This window comes from Varroa destructor, unplaced genomic scaffold, assembly GCF_002443255.2.
Source record: "Varroa destructor unplaced genomic scaffold, Vdes_3.0 BEIS01000002.1, whole genome shotgun sequence".
Taxonomy (NCBI): Eukaryota; Metazoa; Arthropoda; class Arachnida; order Mesostigmata; family Varroidae; genus Varroa; species Varroa destructor.
In genome coordinates, this window is record NW_019211455.1 from 41,066,678 (window position 1) to 41,092,251 (window position 25,574).

The window sequence follows — 25,574 nt, forward strand, 5'->3', positions numbered from 1 at the left end:
AAAGTTAAAGGGGAGGCCTCGTATGGATTTATCCTCTAAGAGATTTAATCTGCTAACTGAGAGATCCGATTGAACCTTCATCGCAATCACATCTCGAACTTTTGAAGCCTCTCTGATACCTGGGTGGTTAATTAGTTAACCGTCCCTGAGTATTGAACAAGGTGCGACGTATGTTATCATAACAATTGTGCCATATTTATTGCTATTGCGAAACAAAATCTTCCATCCATTTTTTATGGATACTCTGTTGTACCATTGCTGTCCTAAATACGGAAATAAAGAGTGGAGGTTCGGTCGACATCTCCGACCACCCCCCAACCTATTGTCCCAGCATTAACTTAAAACTATGACTTTTTTTTTTTAATTCAGTTCGCAGTGAATGTTATTAACGATGTTAGTTGTATTAATCGTTTCAATTTGATTTTCTTCCGAGAGTAGCTGTACTATATTTAACAATGGCAAACCAACTTTACTAAATATACGTTATAAATTAGTACTATGCAAGTACAGACCCAACCCTTGTTCGTCCTGCTGTACCATGGCAACGAAGAACTAGCCTTCATGCTTAGCTTAGACTTGAACCACTTCATATATCTTGTTTCGTGCTGGGCAGGACTATTAACTAATAAAACGGGTGTTTAATAGCTGAAGAATCAAATCTAGCATTTGAAACATCAATATCTGCCGTAAATTAGTTGTCTTACGTTTGGTACCGCCATTATACATTCTATAGGGCGATTGACCCCCTGCACAAATCCTGATTTAGCCTTTCATGCCCCTTCTACATTCACCTCGTTGTTATTTATGTCCACAAAGGACATTTATAAAGATACGAAACTATATAATAGGCTTATTCATAAAAAGGCGAAAACTGTTATTAATTTTAAATGGGACCTTGTACCACATTTTTTTTTTATTGCCGCTAGTGACTAATTAGCCATACAATCTTGTTGATGAAGTGCAACCCAGTGTGACATAGTACCAAAAATGGACTAGAGGCAAATTTCGACACAACTCAACCAGTCTTCCCAGTAAATCAGTCCCTATCTTATTCATCAGGTAGATAGTAATACCAACATATCATGCTGTAATTGTTGTAAAATGGCCTATGGGCCTGAATACTTTTTGGTACTTTTTAAGATAGATAACTGGAAAGGTTTAATAGACAAAAGTAATGAAAATTTGTGTTCGATTGTGTTCAATTGTGTTCGATTACAAGAAATAAGTTTATCTTTATTAGCCCTTTCTTAAGCTATAGGTCGCTAGCATTGAAGCACCCTGCATATTGTCACCGCATATTCGTTACCTCACTAACTTCTCCGATTTGCAATTCCGTATCACCCATTGATACCCTATGGGTGATAGCCATGGGATAATTTGGATAAAATATAGAATCGATTTTGGGTCGAACAGCTCTAAAAACTTTTACGCAGTATATATACACAGCATGTCTATTAAAAGCTGTGTGTGGGTTAAACGACAGAATGAGAAGTTCTTTAAAAAGTGGTCTCATTTATCATAATTTCACCAATCGATCGTACCATCCATTCAAAGCGGTAAATTCATAAGTTTCTTCCGTTCTTTCTTTCTTTCTTTCTCTCTCGATGTATGTATGTATGTATTCAAGGTAGAAAGAAGTTCCCCAAAGGTATTGAAAAAATTCGCTCAACAAATAAATGAAGGTAGGGGTATATGGGGCAGAAACTATATGGGCCAGTTCGTTGTTTTCGAGCACATAAACGATAATTTGAAATGTTAATACTACTGAACGGATTTACGGAATGCCTCTAATACTCACGTAACTAAAAAATTTCGTGCGATTCACGTTATTTGTTTTTATTAAGTTTCAACGGGTAAAGTTATATGAAACATCTAAGTAGTTTATTTAACTTCCGTTGAACGATGCAGAAGCAAAACAAGCGCCACGATTTTTCTGGCAGCTGTCTTAAAATTGTGTTCTCAAACAGAAAGTAAGTTATGTTTTAATAAGATAATTTTATTAAATTAGGTTACATGATCAATTGGGTATCGTCAATGCGAATTTCATAGAGAAATTTTAAAAAAGTAGCTTCAGACTACAACTTAGATTAGTAGGTGTGCATATATGTGTATAGATAAGGCACCGTAGTTTTACACTGTTGTTTTACACTGAAAATTCGGCGAGTTTATAAGCATAACGTATTATTAGGACAAAATTATATCATCATAAGTAAATGTAATAAAATATAAATCATTATAAACCTGAATTTACCGTGGCTGATTGTTCACGCCAGAACCATGCATAACCACGATACAATCCGATCAAATTGGCTTTGGAAAACGGTGTGCACATTGATACTGTTTCTCTTATCTTCTCAAGTGTACGCTATTCGGAAGCCGGCTCCACCCTGCGTAGCAGGGCATCATATGGACTTATAATGGACAAATCATAATTTTTAACCGGTCTAACCTGACAGTAAATGATTGAAAAATGTCCTCTTCTTGAACTAACCTTTTTATCATATTTCCCTTTTTTTTTTTTTAATCATATTTAGTTTTTGTTAAATCACTGACCATTTCGTCCGAAATTCTTAATAGTTTATATAACTCACTGGCTCATATAGCCTCACAAACCAAACGTTTACGGGCCAACGACATAGGTATCTTCAATTCAATTTTTTTTAGAAACGAAATCAATTGTAATAAGCCCAATTCCGCCATATAATAAGATCATCTCTGGTGAATACACCATTGTAATTCCTTCACGTGGTTATGACTGCTTTCAGCGATAGCGTTAAGCAGTCTTGAGATTACTCAGCCCCCTATGTACGGCCTATCCTATAGATGTTGTACGAATGGAAAGTAAAAATTCACGAACATTTGCCCCATCTTGTATATATATGATATATGGATTTGTGGAAAAGTATTGACTGTTCTAAGCTAAAATTGAAATATTTGTCATTTTTTTTTTTTTTTTAAATTATACTACCAAAAACAAAATATGCATGATTTTGATCGATCTTCTGTCATTTTTTTTTTGATAATATGACATTCCTATCACTATAGAATTGTTGAGCTCTCTGGGAGAAAAGTTATAACAATTATTTTTCTTTTCAATAGCTCATTGCAGTTTTATTAGTTGTTTATGGCAGAGGCGTGCGACTCATAATAGACCACCAAATACTTCCTATCGTATTCAACACATAGCATCGTCTTTTCTAACGGTAGCCTGACCTTCGCCACAGATTTCGGTCCACATTTTCCTATTTCGCTGTTTATTGCTCACGGTCGACCGCTTTACAAGTGGCTTGGTTTCGGCCTTGCGTTTCTGTCAAATTTTAGAGACGGTCGAGTAGATTTTTTTGCCTTTGTAGTAGCCATACTCAAGTTCACTTTTTTGTAGCCAGCTTCCTGAAGCTTGTTCAGTGATGTATGTTCACTTCCCTGGCCGTATCAGGACCAGTCACATGTCGGTTTTGCTCAATAGTTTGATGACCTTTTTTCATAAATGATCGACCGCTGCAAGGAGCACCTTTCAAATCGAAATTTCCGGAACGAAAAACAGAGCCATCTTTAAGTTGCTTCTCCCCATACAGGCAGATATACATCAACAGCACAAGTTTTTCGATCGATCTAGGCATTTTTGTTTATTTTGTAATAAAATGGTAAAATAAAGCGAATTTTTGCACACGTTTCTCTTATCATCAAGGTGTGCTATCTTGAGCTTAAATAATTGCGGTCCAACAAGTTTAGCAGCACTGCTGTTAAGTTTCACCTTCCAAATAACACCAGCGCCGGTCTGACGCGGGTCATATCAAGCCATCTAGTTTGCAAAACGCTAGTAGTTTTATGACAATCTATTACTACTCCCCTTCCTACTATGGATCGTTGGCTTTCGCGTACGCAAAGCTTCACCGTGTTTTTATGATCACCGCCAATACAGACGATCCATCTATTTCCTAACGAAGATGAGCTTCTTCCCTCTACCGTCCTGAACTTGTGGTGTTGCTGTAGAAATTACAGTTTTGCCTCTATTGTCAAAAATAGTGGATAACCGCATGCACGCATCAGCAAAGCGTTTCTCAACCTCTATAGGTACATTTATTGACGGGCCGTTCGTTGTGACGTGCGTCCGCAACGCTTGAGACTTGAAAAATGTCTTTTAGACGAGGGATAACCCTACAAGAACGGTAAAGCTTTGTGAAGCTCATTGTGGATATAAGCGAAAAGAAACTAATGTTCAATTCCTGTAGGTCCGAGATTACGAACCTTTAACACAGACGGTCTTTGCCCTCGGCGGTCATTATGGGACTTCGGCGTAATGGCTAAAGGTAACGTGACGGCTTAGAAGTGTAAAAATTAGTATTTTAGTATTGAATGCAGTAAATTGTAATTTAACACGGTATAAAATTGGGTATGCCTTAATTAAAACTAAAGTGGAAAAGGTGAATGTAATGCTTGTAGCATAAGTAAGCGAGCATATATGTATATATATATATATATATATATATCGCTGAGAACTATTATGGTTTTGATGATTTTGATTTTTGGCACCTGTAAAACTACAGCGCTAAGAATCGTAGTTGTTTTTTTCTAAATTTACTACATCAAACGGGAGTCGGGAATTATACATTTTTTTTTCGACTTTCATTTGATACGGCCGGTTTACTAAATAAAGACTCAAATGTTATGTGTATATATATGTGCCCAGCGGATACTAACTTTATATTATAATGTACTTTATTCACTAGAGTTTTGGCGATTTTTTCGACTCCATTTTCTAGTATATAATATTTTTTTGCCGTATCCATATATACACAATTATCGCAACGCTTGTTTCTTTAAATCATTTCGACACGCTTTCGATAGGCAACATCACTCTCTCATGACCTTTAAGCAACGCCAAGGCCCGAGGATTTTTGTGGGAACAAAGGACCTGGCAAGCTCTTGCGCGCCAGAAGATCAGTCATCAACATAATGGTAAATGTATGCAAAGGAAGGGGTCTGCCTGATTAGCCATACTTACCGATTTGTGAGTATATTTTTATATCATGATTCTGTATGAGAGTGGAAAAAGAGATGTGTTGCTCAGAACGTACGACGAGCAAGCAATTAATATATTCGTTAGAACGGATAAGTTTATGTCTAGCCAATCCCTTCCACCTGTTCGTGGCTAGAGAAAACCTAATCACGGTATAAGTAAGTAGACGTTACGAGTTGTCCTCTATAACTGTGTATATCGATATAAGTATATATGTGCGGTGCCTTTTCGAGGCACTATAATAGGGCAGTAGTAAATGAGCCAGTAAGTGATTAAGTACTGGACACAACGTGTTCCGTCAAAGGGGCTTAAAAAATGAATCAGATTTTATAGGAGATCGTGCAAAAAATCAGACTTACACAATGCAAAACACCACTAGTTAATTGATATCCAGTTCGAACCAGCCAGCTTCAAAATGCACAATACTCGTTCTGATAGATTCTGAGGATACCTACGATGATAATGATCGTAGAAGTATGAGAACGAGAATTCTGCTTTCGGATGTAACTGACCGCTAGCCATCTCTTCTCACTGAATCAATGACGTAGTTCGTCGTCCATCGTTGTAGAGATTCCGAACGATTAGATAAGGTTTAACAATTTATGATATCCCTCTGACTATATAAGCTCTTAACACGACTAGGTATCGCCAGTCGTGTTACGTAAATAGTTCTAACGTGAGATTGATCGGCCATTCCTTTTGCAAAATACTGTTCGAAACAAAGGACCCTGTCGAGTGAACGTTTTTCGGGTTACTTTGTGATAAATTATTTTGCATTTCCCTTTTTCTACAGCCTGAGCTTTCTGAATAAACGACTGGAGAAGATGATGTTCCTCGCTGTTGCATGCTGCCTTATGCCAATGCTTGCCTTAGAGGTTCAAGCAAAACCCTTCAGCTTTGGACCAGGTAGTCCAGATTGCCCGCCAGATGCTACAATGAATTCGCAGCTTGTGCCAGACCCCAACGACTGCACAATGTATTCCAGGTGCAGCTTTTGGTTTTCGGCTAAATTTACTTGTAGGTTCGGACAGCACTTCAGCCCCACCCATCTGGTTAGTATTATTTTCTTTACTTACAGCTCTCTTTTTTCGTTTCTGTTTTACAGCATAATGATGCTAGCTAAATAATTCCATCCGATTAGTTGCGCCTACTTTTCAATTCAATACATTAGCGCAAATCAAAGCCTTACTAGTAATTAGAAGCGGTAAGCCAGTGGTAGTGGCATTGTTCCTGCTTGCCTTCGAGCAATCATACGTGATCTCGAAGACGAAGTGTATCTTACAGAAAAAATATTAAAGTCAACCGAGATTTATCTATATATATATATATAAATATATACTGGAAATTCGAACTAATGAATCATTATTTATGACGTGTGCAGAGATGCATGGATCCACGGAAGGCAGGATGTGACCCTGCGTATGATATCACTACACCAGCGTCCACTACGGAAAAAGCTCCCACGACTCGAAAATTTTTTACGGCTTCGAGCACTGCGGCTCCGACGGAGGCGACAAAGACTGAAGCTATTGAGACCGAGGCACCGGTTTTAACAGAAGCTGCCAAAACTGAAGTTATTCTTGCAGAAGCTGAGGCTAGTCCTGCTGAGACCGCCGCTGCCACACAGTTACTATAAGTACGTTTTATTACGTAATTGTTTCAGGGGTTGCTGACCAACCGTTGAGTATCAAGCGAGAACCAATGTGTTATTATAACAATCCTGTAACACTTAACAAAGTTCCCATGCCACATCCAGTTTAAATGAAAGTAGATTGCTTGTTGTGTCAGTACTGTTTTTCGGTTTTGTAGCGAAAATAAAGAAAAATAGAGAGGCTTGTGGGCAACCGATATTTCATAACCTATAATTCCATTGAAATGACAAACGAACTAAGATCAAAAAGTTCTTCTTCAATGAAGCAGTCCCTAAGGAAGGCTACAATTTTATTAACTATAACCTAATAAAGTCATTCAACTCTTCATTATGCTCATGTTCTGTTCCGTTCATTATGAAGTATTAATTACTCACACAATGGCTGCGTGCAATGGTGATACACAATGTACCATCACGTGCAAAAACAATCGTCTTATCGGGCCTAGCTGTATTTGAAATCGAAATGGTATGAAATGTAACAATGTTTTGAACATTGTCTTGTCACCGCCAAACGGATACAGAGTGAGTTGTTGTGACCGAACGGCTTGTCACAGATATACATCAGACAGACGGAGACCTATGCTAAAAATCAGTTTTCCTTCAAAAATAATATATTTCAAGGTGTAATTTACGAACGTTCCAAATCTCCTACATTAGCTCATTCAAAACAAATCCCCCAAGCGGACTAAATTGCGTATGACATTGGTCGAATAATTAACACTTATCAAATAGGCACAACGGTTCGGACAACCTATCCTTAGGTTGCAAAAAAACTAGTCTATCCCATACTTGCAAGAAAAATAAGCCGCGCAGTATTACAAGTATCTAATCTAAGGGCTGAGTCAGAGACAACCCAGGGCGTCATGATAACGTCATGCATCACAGTAACGGCCGTATAGGAATAGAAACCTGCGGCTAATGCTTCAAGGAACAGCCAAAAGGCATTGTAGAGCAAACACGAGGTACTGGTTTGTGAAGACTAGGTTGTCAGTATAATAAAAAAAAAACTACAAACGAAAACTAATTAAGTTGTCAAGATTCTATTGCTACCATAGCAGTTAAGAGATATGACGAGAGCTAGTTTATACATTGATTTATGTGAAATAAATATACGGTGACGGAGATTGTTTGTTCGTCTTCCGTTACCCGTTGCATGTCCTTCTTTAAAGCTTGACGTATTATCGCCTACGGAGGGTAGGGATGTCACAGAAGTTGGAACGTGCGTATCTGTTGTACTATATCAATATAAATCGATGGTCACGTGCAAAGTAGCAGTGGATGTAGGTTAACAACAGAAAAGTAGGTTCTTAATAAGGATTGCAACCGGACCTAAACTTACGGTTTTTTCCGTGTCAGGAGGGGTGTCCTTACAAAGTTGAAATAGTGCTCAAGTAATGCTGTAGCAAATGTAAAATTCGGAACGCTTTTCGCTTCGGAAGAGTAAATCAAACGTAAGTATATATTTTAATCATGTAATACGCTGATAATAAAAACAATTATTAATACGATGTCGGGATTTCGAACGCCCTTTACGCTTATAATGCTGTATCACGTAGAACGGCATCGAACTCTTCGTTACGTGTTAACAGTAGAGTCTGTTCGACTATCAAGTAAAATCTAAAGTTCTTGTTTTATTTGATCGACACTTTGTTCTATCTGTTTCTGTAATAGTTTATTTATTGTAAAGCTTCCGTTGTTATTGTGAAATCGTCATACGTTTATTGAAACATGTCGTACGCACACTATACATGCGAGTTAGATGGCAGATTTAAACCAGCTACCTCCAGAATTTGGCACCTAGGTACATCACGGTCTCCGCGATAGCTTATTGAATAATGTGTTTGCCTGCTAACTCTTCAGGGATGCGTTGTGGTCTAGGTTCGAACCCGGGCATTGACATACGGGTCATGTCGTGCTGGAAGCTGTCTAATGCCTTATGCTTAACGGCAGGCATAAAACTCGAAACATAGATAGACGTACATAAAGTAGATATATTTAACCCTATGGTGGATACCGATTTTCAGCTATAAGCTTGAATATATAAAATCTATATGACCGGTGCACCCCTGTGAGTTTTTTGTGTTTTTTTAAGAAACAAAACAGATAAATCACAATATCGTCCTCACAGTATATACAAGTGGAAAAATGTATGCAAAAAACACAGTATCAGCAGACGTACTTTTCATAGCTACTAGGGGCTTCAGTTACTTACGCCTTTCCAATAGTTATTTCTTTGTTGCTGTACTATATGCGTCGAATTGTTCCACTTCACCTTCACAGAGCTGTCAAGCCAAAAAAAAAAAGCATTTTCATAAAACACAAGGAGGAATACTGCGGATGAGATATAGACTCATCTACATGGAAAAGATGTGTTTCAGCACAGCGTTCGTACCTCGACCTAAACAATGGTATTTTGGTCTACTGAAAAAGGTATTTAAGTATTAAATATTTTTTAAGAAATTTAAGTTGTCACCACCCCCCCCCCCCCCCCCGCCCAAAAAAACAGGACATGTAGGCAGACATATACTACTTTACACGTTTCATACATTTGTTGACATTTTTTTGGAAGCACATTGTGTAACTACGTTACTATACCGAAACTCAACCTAAATTAGTCTTTTACTTGCTACGCGCAAAGTGCATGCTACAACGCCCATTCTCCGTAACTTTGTAGCATAATTATGTCTCAGTAAGTCGCTGAAAAACGTCTGCTTGACGATAATCGGGAAACGCATAGAATGTTTTTTATACTCAAAAAAAAAATTATTGATATCCGGAGTGTCGCCGACATTTTCGAAGGGTTCGTGCCATTTGGATATTCAAGATTTGCTTTCCCATTGTCTTTATAGGAAATGCATAGCATTGGTCTTGCTGTTAATCAGACTAGTGAGCTGAACCAGAATGTAGGTATTTGCGCTTTTACTTTTCTTATCACACAATTTATGTTTGCCACTGTTGTCTATTCTATTTGAGGTTATCCCGATGGCTTCCTTGAAGCTTCGCAAGGATCTCGAGTCGCTGCAGATTGTCCTAATTGACAGTTTGGAAGCACATTTAATTCATATAAAACAGCTCACAGGGCATCGTTACAATCGTCTAGTATCTCTCGATCTTCATCTTGTGATCATGAACTAAACCACAGTAGCTAATGCCCGCGAATATTTAGTCTTGCTATTGACATCACGTTTCTTGGCTGGATGAAGCCCGTTACCCTATGCTGTACATGTCCAAAGGGAAGGGCATCCGTATTCTGATACTCATCCTCCTATTTAATAGAGAGTTCGTCTGCTCGTCGTGCTGCGAATGTATCCGATGGACTCAATCGTTGATTAGAAGTTGTACCCGAAACGTCACGTAAACGAGACGTCAAAAAATGCATAACAATTGCAATATCAGACCTTATACCTTATTTATCGATAGGACTCATTGCCAACAGCTCGTCACTCCACTAGGACTCCACTATAACTAACTCTATGCATATCTATTTACTACAGCCATGTCAGTTACGAGCTTTTTTGCGAATAATTTTGGTAGCGACATTTACTGAGAAAATATTGACGTCGTGTGAGTCTATGAGATTAAACCAAGGTAAAGTGTTTCTCAAACTATATTTTATACAATAGCGTTCACTATTTTAAATTTAAAATAATCGGTAGTTGGTCCATGGCCTTTATTGCCTAAAGGCATAAGTCGCACTTTTTTTTACTCACAGATGACCTACTATCGGTGCTGAGTAACCATTCTCATTATATATTATAGCCGAAACAGCAGCCCTTTGCAGTTCGCACACAAACTTTCAAATTTAGGCATAACGTGCTGTAATGAGTTCAACTGTCAACATGAACAGAACTAAGAATTGCTCTCTGCAACCACCCCATCATGACTAGGGACTAAAAAAGAAACGAAGTTGCACTTCTTTGCGGTTGAGTACTTCTCTCATTTCTACCTACGTAAAAACAATGTATTCATTGATTTTTCTTCGACGTCTGATTCTGGTAGAATATTATGACGCTTGAAATGATAAACTGTTAGAGATACTGAATGTTAAACAAATTACATTCTGTTAAAGAAATTATTTACGGAGTTGTTCGTTGCGTATTCAGTATTTTATGCCGATCGTCGTACTATTGTGTTGTTGATACTTTTTGATACGCCCCACAAGCACGTGATCACAAAGACCTGCACATAGAAGTTCATCGTGCTCGATTATATGTAGATTTGTACAAGAACATATAATAATTTTGTTAGGTAATTAAAAACGGTTAGTTACCACGATATGTTCCAACAACATTTTGACGTGATAAGTCTGATTTTTGCATAAAATGTACATACTTGTGCAGTACTGTAATAGGCGGCATGGATACCATTTTTTCATATTCTTCTGGGTGCTTTGGGTACCCGCTTCTATTTCTTCTATAGTAAGATTAAGAATTAGAACTCACGCTCTGTAGCAGTGCGCCGGGTAGCACTCACGTACTAGGTCAGATAGGTTCACATGATGCACTTCTCTGTACCACATTAAAACGTTGCATAGCTTGTCATTAATATCACGGATGCAATAGGCAATTCTGGACATCAACGCCGCCTGTCTCAAAGTAGGTTTTTACTCCGGGTTTTACCATCACTCACGACTATATGGCGATGTGTCCATGGCGTTGCAGTGCCCAATACCTCACTATCTATAGAATGGACGGAATTCAAATTTTCTCGTCATCATATTCAGCTTCGATAAATTCAGCAGCCATAAACGGACCTATTTTTCCAAATATTAGCATGCTTCCTTACTAATGAGACGTATAATTGGCTTGCAAAAATAAGCAAGGGCTTGTTTCCGTAGGATCTGTTTCCAAAAGTATTGGATTCGGCAGCTAAAAGAATGACGTATAATGAGTAAATTTTAATCACGACATTTTTTCATGTTTACTGTGTTTTGATCAATTTCATCGATTAATATCGATTAATTGGTTGTGAGATCACCGACAGCATGCTAGACCTCACATCGCTGAAGGGAAACGGTGGCATATGACGAAAAGCCGTCATTACTTTCTCACCGACCTGGTGAACGTTCAAACGATTTAAAGCGACATAGTTCATCCAAAGCGATTATTTAGATATAAAGGGTTCCGCTAAAACTTAAGAACAGGAGACAATAACAACAAACGTTGTAAATGTTCCTTCAAACATATTGATAATGATGTTCCGCGTTACCGAACTCTCTGAACTATAGCGAAAGCAGCCGAACAGAATGAAGCCATAAAAGGCTTTGCCTGTCATACCAATTAATGAAATTTTAATCTGTTTTGAAAAATTTCACAAACATAGTTTTTTTTTTTGTTTGCTCAAAGAAAGTTAATACGTTCTTACTGTAACGACGCTTTTTGTTGTTATGGGCGACACCATACCGTATCAACGTTTCGTTAATTTAGATATGTTAACCTTGCCTTTATAGTTATGAGAATCTACGAGGATCGTTTCGTAGCGTGTTACGGCCCATCGGACAGCCCATTTATACTAATTACACTGAATACGTTCTAAAGTTAGGGATAACTAGCTTCCGCTGGAAACATGTAGAATACTATAAAAAAATTTGAACTTAGTCGGTTGCTGTGGTCTAGTGGTTGTTTAGCTCCTTCGATCTTCTATGTTAATGAATTACTGTTCATTTTAGAACAACATCGCTAGTTACTGATGGAGCCAGCCCATCGTAGTCCTAATAAATACTTAAAAATTGGCTTAATTACCACAACAAAAATACACCTTTGCAAGTATTAGATATCAAAATATTCTCCCAGTTTAGATTATCATTATTGCGAATTGGCTTTTTGAATATATCTTTGGTTTTTACTTATCCTTGGTTTTTTTGGATCGCTTTGATACCACACTTTATTTAATCATAGACACAGACGTGGCTTTTATGATGATTGTCGAATTTATCGAGTTACCTGTGGAGCACCACAACAAAGCTTCTGTTTCGTTCGCGGAAACGAATCTGACGTTAAAATGGCGAGGGCGTGGTTCAATATTGACTTCTTCTGAGTTTCAGCAAATTTACTCAGTAAAACGAAAAACCCTGTTGCCGTCTCCATAATTTAATTGAAATTCCGCTTATACGAAGTTCTGCACTTTTCGCCTTCTACGAAAAGCATTGCAAAGCTTAAATTGCTCATAATATGTGAAAATATTTGCGTTCTCAGTCTCGTTGTCACATACTTATAGACGACGAAGGTAAAACGCTAGGGCAAAAGCTAGAGCTTCATCCACTAGGCCTGCTGGCGTCTCAATAGGATTCGAATAAAGTAGTTTGTATTAGTAGATACTTCGGCTAAATTCTTCGATATTTTAGAACCTTGAGTTCATATTGTTACAAAAACTATTCAAAAAAAGTACTCCACTAAATCATTTGAAAGGATGAAACCGTGCGAACTCAAGAAGAACGTCTTTATGATTTTAACACGTAGTCCTCTAATCGAAAATCACAAACTTGATCGTTGCGCATCAGTCCATGTTTGCATGAACATGTAAATGTGTCTGTTGTTTTGGAACAACTTCTAAAGCAGATGCCATTTAATCAAGACCGTGTGGCTTGTTATTGCTGTTGTTGTTTGTGTGTGGCTGTTGTGTGGGGCCGGATCCAATATACGTAAGCGCGAATGCTTAAGTATATAATAGACATTTACTGTTATTGTTTAAGCAAATTATCTGTTTTTAAAGAAGTCTCCATTTTAAGGTGATATTCTTACCAACGAATGTTTTTGCAGATATTCGACATGACGCATACTGGCGCCTATATGTCGTCTCAAATAAGATCTATGAAGAGGAACTCAGGGCAGTTTGAGAGAAACCATCTGAAAGAAACTCGTCCCCGAGCCTCGTGTAAGCGGATCGTGCTTGTACTATTCTACATTATTACCAACGTGACAACGTTCTAGATGAAGAAGCTCTAGATGAAGTTCGCCAAAAGCTAAGTTAATGCGCATTGCAAACACTGAATCCAATCACACTCTGCTCAGACTCCTCGTACTGACTACAGGAAGGCAGAAGGTGAGGTTCAAGGCAAATGAGTACCGCGGGATATTGCATGCACGTATGTTATGTACAGCGACATTCATTATCGGTACAGAACGGTATGTTAACACGAACTCTCATAAGAAAAAGACATGCAACAATTGAGCACTTTTTGAATTAAATTTGCAATAATTTGAATTAACTACTGGTCAAAGCTAACTAGTATTGGTTGACAGGTCTGGATTAAGTGTAGATAAAGGTTAAAAATAAAGACTAGTCTTCACTTAAGGCCTTACGACTTTGTGCTTTTACCATCCAGTTTATGACCATCTACTGTCTACCCTACCTTATTTTTCTATGCTACCGCAGTAACGCACTTATCTAACGAACTTAGACGTTCTTGTTTGAAAACAGAACGTCAACATGCTTACTTGCGTGCCATCGTTCAACTGGTGGAAATAATGTTCAACGTCACTACAGGACGTAAAAACTTGAAGTATTTGTTTAAAAGAAAGCATTTATAATCGCATAAACCCAACCGTCCGCAAAATCATTATTATTATTTTAATTATTTTGTTACTGACGCGCACAATCACAAAACTAGTGACGAGCCATCGGAAAATGAATTAGCGGTGAAATATTATATGCAGCTTGCATGCAACAATCTGATGCTTCCTCGACGAAACTGAATTTCTCAGACTATTTCTGAAGTTATTTTTCGAAACACTTTAATGCCGACTCTGTAGGAGGTCGACTAATTCGCATATTCATATTGAAAAGTCACAACTAAATTGCTTCACCGCAGCAAACGCTAGCACCAAATCCTCTTGTCATCATCGACATAAACTTTTAGCTAATCTTTGCACCGATCAAGTTAATCCGTCACAGCCTGCTTAGAAATTTAAATGATGTCGAAATATCTTGAGCGTGCATTGTGCCTAGAATCGTTGGCAAGTATTTCTTAAATTCAATATTTCTTAAGATTCTGCTTTAACGAAATCCCTGTATATTCACAGAACTTATATTCATTCAAAGAATTTAAAAGACCCTTATGAGGTTAATGAAACTCTAGCATAGCTGCCAAACTTTCATAGATTGTGCAGTAATTTTTTGTTTTTGATTTAGATTTGAAAAATACTGAAAACTGACAATAAGGTAAACCGCCTATTTTAGACAAAAAGAAAGCCTTGACTTTGGTGCGATCTGTCTAGCGCGCAAATGAATAAGGCCGTTTTTCGGTCTTAGGCTTATGGCCACCACGGCTGCATATTCACGACCAAACTAAAAGACAGTTACGTTTTATAAAAATCCTTTTGTAATCATATAGAGGCCATTAAGCTATAAGAGATATTTATTTAAGAACTTGAAAATGTTATACATAGAAATTATCAATACGCTGCAAAGTAGGTAGATTGAACGGCGTGTCCAAGCGCTTCACGCACACTGCTCTGTATAAAAACAAAAAGAATGTTTTTCTTGATTTCTATTCTATATTCTATGATTGAATTGATATTTCTATCAATACCAACTTCTTATTTACGGAATTAAAAAGCTAAATATGAGTTGAAAGACAAAATGACATTTTCCAAAAGGTGTTTATTTTATGCATTTTAGTCCAAAAATAAAAAAGATGAATCGATGACTGAAACCTTCCTCGTTGTTTTACTACTTAGTGTCAGAGCCTCTTTTGGAAATCGTAGATCAATAAAAATCCTGTAAAATAATTTCTAGGACCCACTGAGGATAAATATAGAATCGATTTATGGTAAATAAAACGTAATTACACATTTCCTTCCAATGCAATTTATTTTGCTCAGCTCCGTTTAAACGTCGAATCATGGCTCGTGAGCATTTTTCAAGGATCTTTTAAAGGAGTTCAAGGTTTTTTGCAGTTCTCTGAACCATGGTCATATACTCTTTAAAGGATATTTTGGGAATTAGTAGTATTGTCGAGAAGACTGTTTCTGTCTGCAATATTTTCTGGCTTGTTTTTCCAGGGGACTTAATTTACGAAAAAAATTATCCGTACGACGAGTGTTATATTTCAGTATATTTCATGGTAATTTCGCCTTTAGTATCTATACGAAATTTCCAACCATTCAACCAAAGATTCAAAGAGGTATCTTTTCTGGTGATTTGAAGTATCGCTCCAATTTTTCTGTAATTTCCACTCTCTAGTCGAAGTGTTTCCTCTTCAGCTGGGCCTAAGCTCTAGGTACAAAGTTACAGAAGGCCTGATCTTGTCATTCAGAAAGTAAAAGCAAAACAAGCATGACATTAAAGAGTTGCTACGCGATCTAACTGCTCTGTTCTAAAGTTTCGCAGAGGTCATCAATAGACCCAGTTTCCTCTCTAATGAGCAGGTAGAAACAGCAAGCAGTTGGTCATTGTGGAAGGCGTTATTTTTTTAAGTTGATGATAACAATGATTCTCTAGGTGGCGCTTTGATAGAACGCGTATTGTGGAGTATGCCATAAATATTGCTATTCAAAGTACGGCTAATGAACTTTTACTGTTTGTTTACTCTATTATAATTGCAGTATAGGCAATTGTATTGTTCCGAGAGTAGTATGGATTCTATACGCAATCAGATGTTGAATCAAAACACGATGGGTCCTGCCTGCTCCTATGTGGACGTATGAACAAATTAGTACTCCTGAGATTTGTACTTACTAAAACCTCTGGCTACTCTCAGTGAGTTGTAAATTCATATATCGTCAGATTAAAGCTGAATTGTTTTTTGAAATTCTACCATCCTTTGTTTTAGTCCGATGCTACAGTTTCATACACTTTTGAGTGTATTGACCAGTTATTGATTGAATGGGACATCACCCGCAAGACGATTTTCCCAGTCCTTATACCCAGTTTTAGCGAGTTCGGCTTTCACAGGAGAACCGACTCTAGCTATTATGAGTATCGCTAAAGCGTAGTGCCTCATCAATAAATAGTCAAACACATGTGAGCGGCTAAAACCAGATTATCACCGTATAGGCATCGCACGAGAATACTAGCATTAAACTGAGTAACAGACAAAACGATTACGATACTCAGATTCCAGTAGCGCCGCTTGCCTATTTGTCCTGCCATGAGTTTGTCCCCCTTTAACACGGGGATTATTTAGCACAGATTCGTTTATATATCCTTTTTGACAACAATCACCGCACCAACACAATAGTTAAGAGGGATGTGGTTTTTCGTAACCAAGTGCTTGTGGACAAATTTCCGTTACAGAAGGTTAATTCTTGGACAGTAGTGGAGGCTATTCACTCAACGAAATTGCTAGATACAAGACTAGTTTAAGGCTTCAAAGTCGTTAGCGTCAAAGTCATAGCTGATACATCAACGCTTTTTGTGCATCTATTGATTATTACGTGGAATCATCGAAGTCGTAGTGTAGGACCGAGGTTTCGCTTAAAATTTCGAATTTCTGTTTCGGGATTCTCTAACAGTGGAACGATAAATTCCGGGTTACTTGCATAGCTTCATTAGGCATCGTTCTAAACCTTCTAAAGCAGCAACCGATGCAGCTCGCCACATTGTTAAAAAGTAGCCATTTTATTCGTATCGGCAGCAAACAAATGGTCACTTTACTGTTATTATAAAGAACAACGAAGTAACCTTTAAAGGTCATTTCAAGTGAAAGCTGGTGAAGACTTGCCACCAATGTACGGGTGCAGATTATTGATGTTATCTTAGTGTTTATGTCCAATGTCAATCCTAATGGGTCTTGTTAATTCTCTTTGTGGGTTTCAAAAATAGAAGCTCATGACGTAGATTAATTTTAATAGTGCCAAGAAAAACGATCTACTCAAATGGATGGCGCACAAGCACCAAAAAATTTTGAATTTGGATTATTACTCAGAATGGTAAACAGTGCATTCAGTCAAACTTTCCAAGTATATTCGCACAGTTAAGCGTGTTTTTGCTTCTTTTTCTGTTGTGCCTTATAATTAACTTCGTATGATCTTGGAAAGTTATGGTTCACCGGGGTCGTTAGATATATATGACCACAACGCTTAACATAATCTACTCAACTTCATTGTTGATCGATCTTGCACGCGTGCTACCAAAGGGAATAAGCACGACTTTTTTGCCAGAATACTACAACAATTAGGACAAGACTTATCACAAATTGATGTCACTTACCCAGTCAGGTACTATAGTGTTTGCGCATTTCGTTTTACACCGATTCTCGTCGGGTGTCTCGATGAAGTAGGCTTACAGGCTATGTTAAGCCAAGCTTTTCTTCAATGGCTAAATAAACAAAACGAAGGTCGACGCGGTAAAAAATCCTGTCAAATTGGTATGCCAAGACCTTGTTATGTCGCCGTGCGGCCGATAAAAAAAGTCGAGGATCGCGCGCACAATTCCGTCACCGAACGCTTCACGAAGTAAGCTACAATGAACGGCCCAATTGTACCAGCGTCCGAAAAGCCCATCTCTGACGTCATTTTAAAGTTTTTAGAGAAACGTAAGCATAAATGATATTGAACGAATTGCGTATATGAGCTAGATAATATCATATCATTTTTAAATTCCTACAGCATAGAAATAGGAAACGATTGTTTTTGGGTAGAACTGCTGGATATGTTCAATATTAACACATACGTATATGCGTATATAACTCGGTAGTACTCTGTGCAAGCTTAGTTCTATCGAACTATGTATTTAACTGTAATAACGCTTTACACCAACGAAGTAAATCCGAAGGTCACTTATATTAGCCTTAATGTATACCTAACGCAATCCAACAACAGTTTTCGAAAACGGTGCCTGTTTTTTCCTTTTCCTTCACTATCGAATTCAGTATGTTCCTATTGATCAATGCAAAGATATGCAAGAGTATCATTGTATCCGTTACATACAATAGGAACATCTTAGTTGGGTATTTGCGCTGGGAGGTCTTTAAGTTGGAGTTAACATTAGAATATTAGAATTATATAGAAGAAAAGCTCAGTTTTGCGTTTCAGTTTTTTGCTTTTGTTCAAAACTACGAGTTTTGATCTTTCGCGACTTTTCATGTATACGTTGCCTACAAGTAACTAACTACTGCCTTGTAAATTTACAGATGCATTGATTATCGGGGCAATCGCTATAGGTGGTCTCGTCGTTATTTGTCTACTAATCTACTTTTGTTGTTGGTGCGCACCGTTGTGTTGCTGCGTTAAGTGCCTTTGTAAGTTGGCTACGTGCTGGTGTCCAAAACTAAACTTACAGAAAACTAAAAAGCGTACCGAATGGAGAAACGCCAATCTGAGATAGACTTGGAGAAGTCCAAGGCCAACGAAGAAAGTGCATAGGAGTATAAATGGGAATCCGGATACCGAGGCAAAATCGGAAAGCCGATCTGGATATTGTGCAACAGATGCAAAGGTTTTAAAAAATCTACTTTCCCTTTAGCAACTGAATTTTAATTGAAAACAGCTTTGGATCCGAGTATGAAACTGTTTCAGACAGGATTGACGTACCTCGTTTATACGTAATATTAAGTTCTAGAATAAATCGTCTGTTAACACTGCGAAGTGGATACAACTGGCTTCAGTCTGCTAGCCGCCATGGTAGTAACATTCATTGATTGTATGACACAGATCATTTAGAGATATGTGAGCTAGCGACTGTGTTTCACTAAGCTTCTGCATGAAATGGTCCTCTCGACTGTGTTTCACTAAGCTTCTGCATGAAATGGTCCTCTCAAGAAGGTTTTTCTTCTTTTTCAACATTGATTACTATATAATTCCGTTTGGGCGTATTTCCATGAAAGACAGTGTACATATGTTATAGTGGATAAAAGGATACGGCAGCTCATGGCTTTCGAGATAGTGATTTGGCCTGTTTGTCTATCACAAATTGCCTAGCGGTATTGTTATCACGTTATGGCTAGTTTCGCTCAACTTATGTCCCAGAGGCTATTAATAGGATAAAATTAAGAACGTGATAATGTCGATTAAACACTTTTCGAAACTCTAACAGATTCCAAATATCTATGTGCCACTTAGAACGACAACACGATTTTAATTAATTAAGAGAATAAATTTCGTACAATATACATATGTCTAAAGTTCTTTTGTTTGCCATCTTTCAGTGCTTCGCACGCAGTTCAATAAAATTAGCCGTCTGCTCTAGCGACCGGCTGCTACCCACTCACTATAATGATTAATTAGGGTTATACGAAATGGTCGTGCGCAACCTTGAAACAAAAGCGCCACGTACAGAAATAACCAGTCTGTATGTATTCTAAACAGGAAATTATTGCCTCATGTGTTGATCTAAAGCAATGATTAATGCGTCATAACCTATGTTGTAGGTACTAACCGAAGTGAAAAGAAGTAGAGAAAAATACCTTTAAGCATACCGCAGCCTGTTTAAAACAACGTCAGACAAAAAGTGGGCATTTGTTTCTAGATGAATAGGTAAGCTATGGTTGATTTTAACGATAAGGTAGTTCTTCGATGAATGGGGTGGAAATGGTTTTGCTGTAACCTATGGGCCCGTGATAGCTGGAACAATTTCGAATGGAGGAAATATTAAGGGATCATTTATCCGGTTGTTATCTTCGTTTCAATGCTGTATGAGGGCAATTTTCCAGCAGATTTTCATTCTCTTGCATTGGTAAGCAATTAACGCTGCAAAGCTAAGCTCAGTCTACCAGCAACAATCTTAGAACGGCTAGAGTATTTACATTGTGTTCGTACTACGACTCGAAATAACGCTATCATCTAAACTTTTCACGCAGGTCACCCAAACTGATTAACGCCACAGCTTGGCGACTGTGACAGATCAGGATGTACTAGAAAACATTAAAAAAAAATACTTTGGTTTATCATGGGTGTAAACTTGCCTGTTGATCCTAGAATTTCATTGGACTTATTTCATAGCTTTCTTTCACCGCACTACGTTACCGATGGCGATTGTTACGAAAGAAAGAACGTCGGGTATGAGAGCAGCGTCGTTGTTGGAAGATGGGGGTGAACTGATTTTTATTTACAGTAATAATGGAAGAGTTGCATTACAATCGGCTTCCTCCGAAGCCGTATGATGCACTCGCTAATTAACGGAACCGTTCCGTCTATTATGAAAAATTCCGTAGTTTTCATTGCAAAAATAATGTTCTAGGGTATAACGCTAGTCATATAAGAATATATGATAGTATAAACGATGGTAACGATAAATATATCTGAGTAATATGAAGCTGTATACTTAAAAAAAACCCGTGGGATCGGGGCGAGTCGGGGAGGGGGGAGGGCGGAGAAAGCGGTTTTTTGCGGCCGTTCGTAAGCCCTTTGCTCTGAGCGTAACGAACTCCTTTTGTTCCAAAGCGTACTACTGCAATGATCTGCTCGAAAGTGCCTTTTATGTAATGTAGTTCCTGGCTATAGACTTTTTTTGATTAGACCTTGGATTTTGGTTTTTGGCGCAGACTTACCCGAAGTCTAATGGTTTTGAACTTGGTCTTGCCTGCCTTTCGTAGGTAGACCAATATTTTCGTATCACTATACTATACACGTTGCTGTATTATCTGGAAGCAATATGGGAACGCAAACCCAGACTCCTGATCGTTGCCCTAATAGCATCGAACCTATTCAATTATTCAGTAGAATGTTAAGGAAAGTAACCGAATTTTTTTTGCAAACGGACCCAAATGAATTGTTTGGCTCGTACGCTTGTGAAGGAAGTGGCTACTTAACGGGTTGTATTTCGTTAATCAGTAAAAAGTAAGAGGTAAGACTGACTCTTGGTAATATAGCTATTTCTAGGTTTCTCTCGAACCATGATGTATGTTAGCTTCATATTTGCAGGCCAACGATGTTAGCTACTAAAGGTAAACGTAGAAAACCGTGTCATGTGCTTCACGTTCGTTGGATGGTTTTAGATCTTGTCAAACCCAGCTGCATACGCACTAACGTTTATATCATCGATGCTTCTGCACTCTTAACAAACATTAATATAAAATAGAAAGCAAGCTACGAAGTCGCACTAGCTATAGTTGAGATCTAATTTTAGGCCTATTTAAAAAATTTTTACATATACATATTCAGCAGTACAAACAACTTATCCTCAAAGTATGAAACACTATTACAAATCACGTTAGATCCCTACTTGTTGTTTTCGAAAATACGAAGCTAAGCAAGAAAGGCGTCTAGATATTCTCGAAAGACGAATGATGATACCGTGTCTATGTTTTACACGACTTTAACAGTGACGCTTACATTTAAGTTGTGACTCTGACGGATAGAAAATCCAGTGCACAGCTTCGTATCGAAGGTAAACACTGCCGCCAATACAATGAAGGAGCACAGTTTGACTGTGAACGAAGCGTTTTACTTGCATTCAGAAGCAGAACGCCTTGTTTTATCAAAGGAAAAGTTGTTGGCGACCGCTCCTCAAGCTAGGAACGGCAGATGCTTGAGGGATGCGTAGTGGTCGGCACTTCGGTATCAGTAGATCGTGTAGAAAAAACCATGTCTTTCAACTCGACAAAACAGGGGACAGACTCAGCTGTTGCTGGCAACGAACGAAATCAGAGGCTTGAGAACTCGACAAGTACGTTCACGTCGACACACGCATAAACAACGTGAGGTGCTACAGTATACCTCTTAGGTTCGCAATTTGACATCAAAGATTGTTTTCCGTGCACTTATGAGAAAAGACGATTATCATACAAACCTATTAACAACTTAAAATTAGATTGATCGTTGTCAATGAAACTTTCTGGCGGAAACAGTTAGAAGCATTGTATTCTTAAGCGAGTAAAAAAACAACCCTTCAGAACAATATGCATCGAGCTGATACAACTTCCGCGATAAAGTGTGCGTTCACAGATAGTTTGCATAGGATAGGCTGAACCAAAGTATCTCATCGATTCGATCACGGGATGGTTGTTATCTATCTATTAAACAGCTTATTGTTGGGATGTAACAATCGACCGGCCTGTAAGCATGGGATTATGACAGTTTGATATCAGAGATGCTAGAAATGCTCGATAGACACCTGAAGCTGTAAAAATCATCGGTAGAATCCATGCGGCCAGAAACAATACTAATACCAATACGGCAGTTTTTTTTCCATATCTACAACACGTGTTGCAAATATAAGTGCCCGATGTTTTGCATATTTTTCTAGAATCGACCAGTAGATCGATCGATTCGCCGTAGGTCAGTGCGCAAGTTCATAGATTGTATCCGCCTATGGTTAGACAGACGTAGATGCCCTAAGATTCGTATAATAGTTATATAGTTCATTTCTTAGCGGCACTCCTAGGCACTAATAGCTACGGCATCATTTAGTTGGCCTGGATCACGCTTATTGGTTTTGGTTGACGTCCAATAAGTATTCATGGTTTCCCATGGTGGCCTTCTAAAACAGCCCTGTGGCTTTAGTTTCAACTTCACAGTTTTCGATTGTACGTCACACACTTGTTTTTGGAGACAACTTCTTCTTGCTTTATGACGAGCAATAAAAAATTCACTTACTGTATCTTTACTTGAGTGAAATTTTATAACGCGAGGTGCTACGAACGTGCTTAGTTTGTTTAAGCCCAGATAGTACACTTCACTATTACTGATCAGCCAATTATTGCCAGAACAATAAATACTATTTTATTTCTAGGAAACGGTTCTAACGTACTGTGCATTGATTAATGTTATCAGTTCGGGTCATAGCGAAGAGGAGCAACCCTAGTAAATCAATCGGACTAACGCGTACTGACTACATACACGTATCACATCTTCGAACATAGCGAGGAATATAACTGATCTGCCGCTAAGAGATTACGAGAGTTGTAACAAAGGATTTCTGCGGTATTGCGTGATCCATCACTTACCCGCCGCGGAGATTGCTATCATGGCCTTATTCCTCAGTTGTTCGCAACTTTGTATACTTTTGTTCGTGTCGGACGAATGCATTCGTAAGCAACCTGTAGCAATAAACAGAACGAGTTCAACCACGATTAGTCTCAGTTAAGAGTAAACTTGCTGTTGGAGCCGAGACCAACTTTTAATTGTCGCACACGCTGGGGATCGATTTTGGCTTTAAGCCTTTGGAGAGGAAATGGCTACTTACGGAAACCTGTGCCTGTTCCTGCTCCGTATAGGAACGTTTTGACGGTAGGAGCATAATAACAGCTTAGCTTGTATGCGTCTATTGGCTCCATGAAAAAATGTCGACGGGTCGTGCATATTTGACATCGAGAAAATAGACTTCACTGGTATCCCTTTTGCAATTTTACCTAATAATGAGAACATATCAGAGGTTTGGATGGTAAAGTTTATATCCGCATTATGAGCATCGGTGAAAGTGTATCAAAAACGCTGAAAATTTTGAGGAAATTAAATACAAAAAGATCTCAGAACTATTCACTGTGTCGTCTGTCCCACCGGGTGTGCCTCTGAAGAATTGAACACTTCTGAGTAGCAACACTTTCTGACTTCGTTAATAGCCTTATTCGCTGAATCGGCAATTTATTTTCTTATGAAGCTTGCTACTCTAATTAACGCAAGAATGTTCCGGAAGTCTAGAATACAACTTTATCGGCTCACAAAGAGTGATAATCAACGTATTGTACAAGGTTTCCGCACTGACGCCTACCTACCTCGAACCCTTTGCCAAGCATAGTCTGCAAAGCTCAGCGTTCTCTTGCACCGACTTGATACCATGATAATGTCGAAGCAAGCATATCAGAGTGTTTCAAAGTACAAATTTCAATTGAAAACGGATGGGTTAAAATTTGTTTAGGTTTATTTAACGAACAAAGAGATTCAAAAACGACAGTTCGGTTGATGGTTTAAGGAAGTCGATGTACTTGTATTGTGTTAGGTACAGAATCATGTTTGCAATAACGAAAAATTGATACCTGTAGCAATTGATTTTCGATAAATGCGGCCAAGTTGTCGAGAAAGACCCCATCGAGAACGCATACATAAGAAAGTCATAATAACATATAATAAACCCTAAAATAACACTTCATTTTGAGACAAAATAATTACTTCGTGTAAATAGGTGCATCTAATAGTTAGTTGAAGAGGAGTATTATCCATCTGCGGATCTGTGAATAGAAAATGTGCGGAAGGAACAGAAAAATAATCAGCACAACTGACCACTTGTCACCATTTTCGTGATCGCCTCGTCGTTATCTAGTTCCTTGTAAAGAGGAACGTTTCTTTACAAGTGTACCAAAAAGGTTTATCGGAAGATAACGCAGGTTTGTGATTTCTCATAAAACAGATATACTGTTCTGGTAAAACATTGACAGATCGGAGCATGATAAATGATTTCATTTCGTTTATTTTTCTAGCTGTGTCGTAAATTATTTTTGAATAAATCGAATTCCTTAGATAGGCATTAAGGTACCGGATTGAGCCGAAATCTCGGCATTTGCACAGGAAACTTCAACTTAAATGCTCTATATATATATAGCGTGAAATAGCGTGCTTCAGGACATAACATGGTAAATATTTAACATCACGTATTGAAAAAAGCTTTCCTTCAGATACGGCGATTCAGCACTGTGATCACAGCGATCCGATCTTTATTTGAGTTTTACTCATTGTTTATTTGGTCTGCCTTACAATTTAATAGAAATTGCTTGACATCGTGTGTCCATTCTATCACGTTGTTCTTGATGTGCGTTCCACCGAAACGCCGTATAATGATCGCCGATAGCTCGACGATAATTTCACACTTCAAGTTATCAATTACTCCGCCGCATGAGTACAAGTTCGCGAAGTGAGACCAAATCAACTTTCGCGTTTGTTTTCTCAAAAGGAAAGTGATCCCTTAAGCTATGGCTAGGGCTGGCTACTTTATTTCTAATAGCTCTTCATGTTTGCCTTTGCTTGCCATCGAAATTGTTCAGGTCGCGTGCTACAAAATAGTGCGTCTTCTTCACAGCGCTTATATATA

At 38.2% G+C, this 25,574-nt stretch overlaps 2 protein-coding genes and 3 long non-coding RNA genes across 7 annotated transcripts in view; 3 read left to right on the plus strand and 2 right to left on the minus strand.

Annotated features, from left to right (window-relative positions):
- The window catches only part of LOC111244159 (AMP deaminase 2-like), a 58,579-nt gene extending 36,250 nt beyond the window's left edge, over positions 1-22,329 (minus strand). For 2 of the 3 annotated variants that reach the window (XM_086980026.1, XM_086980027.1), the window contains exon 1: positions 20,515-20,707. The gene's annotated coding sequence lies outside the window, so the exon portion shown is untranslated. Of the gene's footprint in view, positions 1-20,514; positions 20,708-21,883 lie in introns of those variants that run through there. The other variant, XM_022790928.2, reaches the window with a different exon arrangement.
- Positions 1-24,226, minus strand: LOC147757806 (uncharacterized). The gene is made up of 3 exons (XR_015321045.1): positions 23,736-24,226; positions 23,497-23,589; positions 1-3,511 (listed from the first exon to the last, which is right to left on the minus strand). It is a non-coding gene; the product is annotated as an uncharacterized LOC147757806 (long non-coding RNA).
- LOC111244161 (uncharacterized) lies at positions 5,654-7,008 on the plus strand. The gene is made up of 2 exons (XM_022790933.2): positions 5,654-6,072; positions 6,402-7,008. Exons 1-2 carry the CDS (start codon positions 5,845-5,847, stop codon positions 6,654-6,656), a joined length of 483 nt encoding a protein of 160 aa, XP_022646668.1. The 5' UTR covers positions 5,654-5,844; the 3' UTR covers positions 6,657-7,008.
- LOC147757807 (uncharacterized) lies at positions 16,579-19,323 on the plus strand. Its single transcript, XR_015321053.1, has 3 exons — positions 16,579-17,542; positions 17,893-18,147; positions 18,745-19,323. It is a non-coding gene; the product is annotated as an uncharacterized LOC147757807 (long non-coding RNA).
- Positions 20,928-25,574, plus strand: part of LOC111244163 (uncharacterized) — a 10,600-nt gene continuing 5,953 nt past the window's right edge. The window contains exon 1 of the long non-coding RNA XR_015321054.1: positions 20,928-21,395. This is a non-coding gene — a long non-coding RNA (uncharacterized LOC111244163). The remainder of the gene's footprint in view (positions 21,396-25,574) is intronic.

Coding starts and splice junctions, on each gene's coding strand:
- LOC111244161 (XM_022790933.2), top strand. CDS start 5,845: ATGATGTTCCTCGCTGTTGCATGCTGCCTTATGCCAATGCTTGCCTTA. Junction 6,073..6,401: donor ACTTCAGCCCCACCCATCTG/GTTAGTATTATT, acceptor TGACGTGTGCAG/AGATGCATGGATCCACGGAA.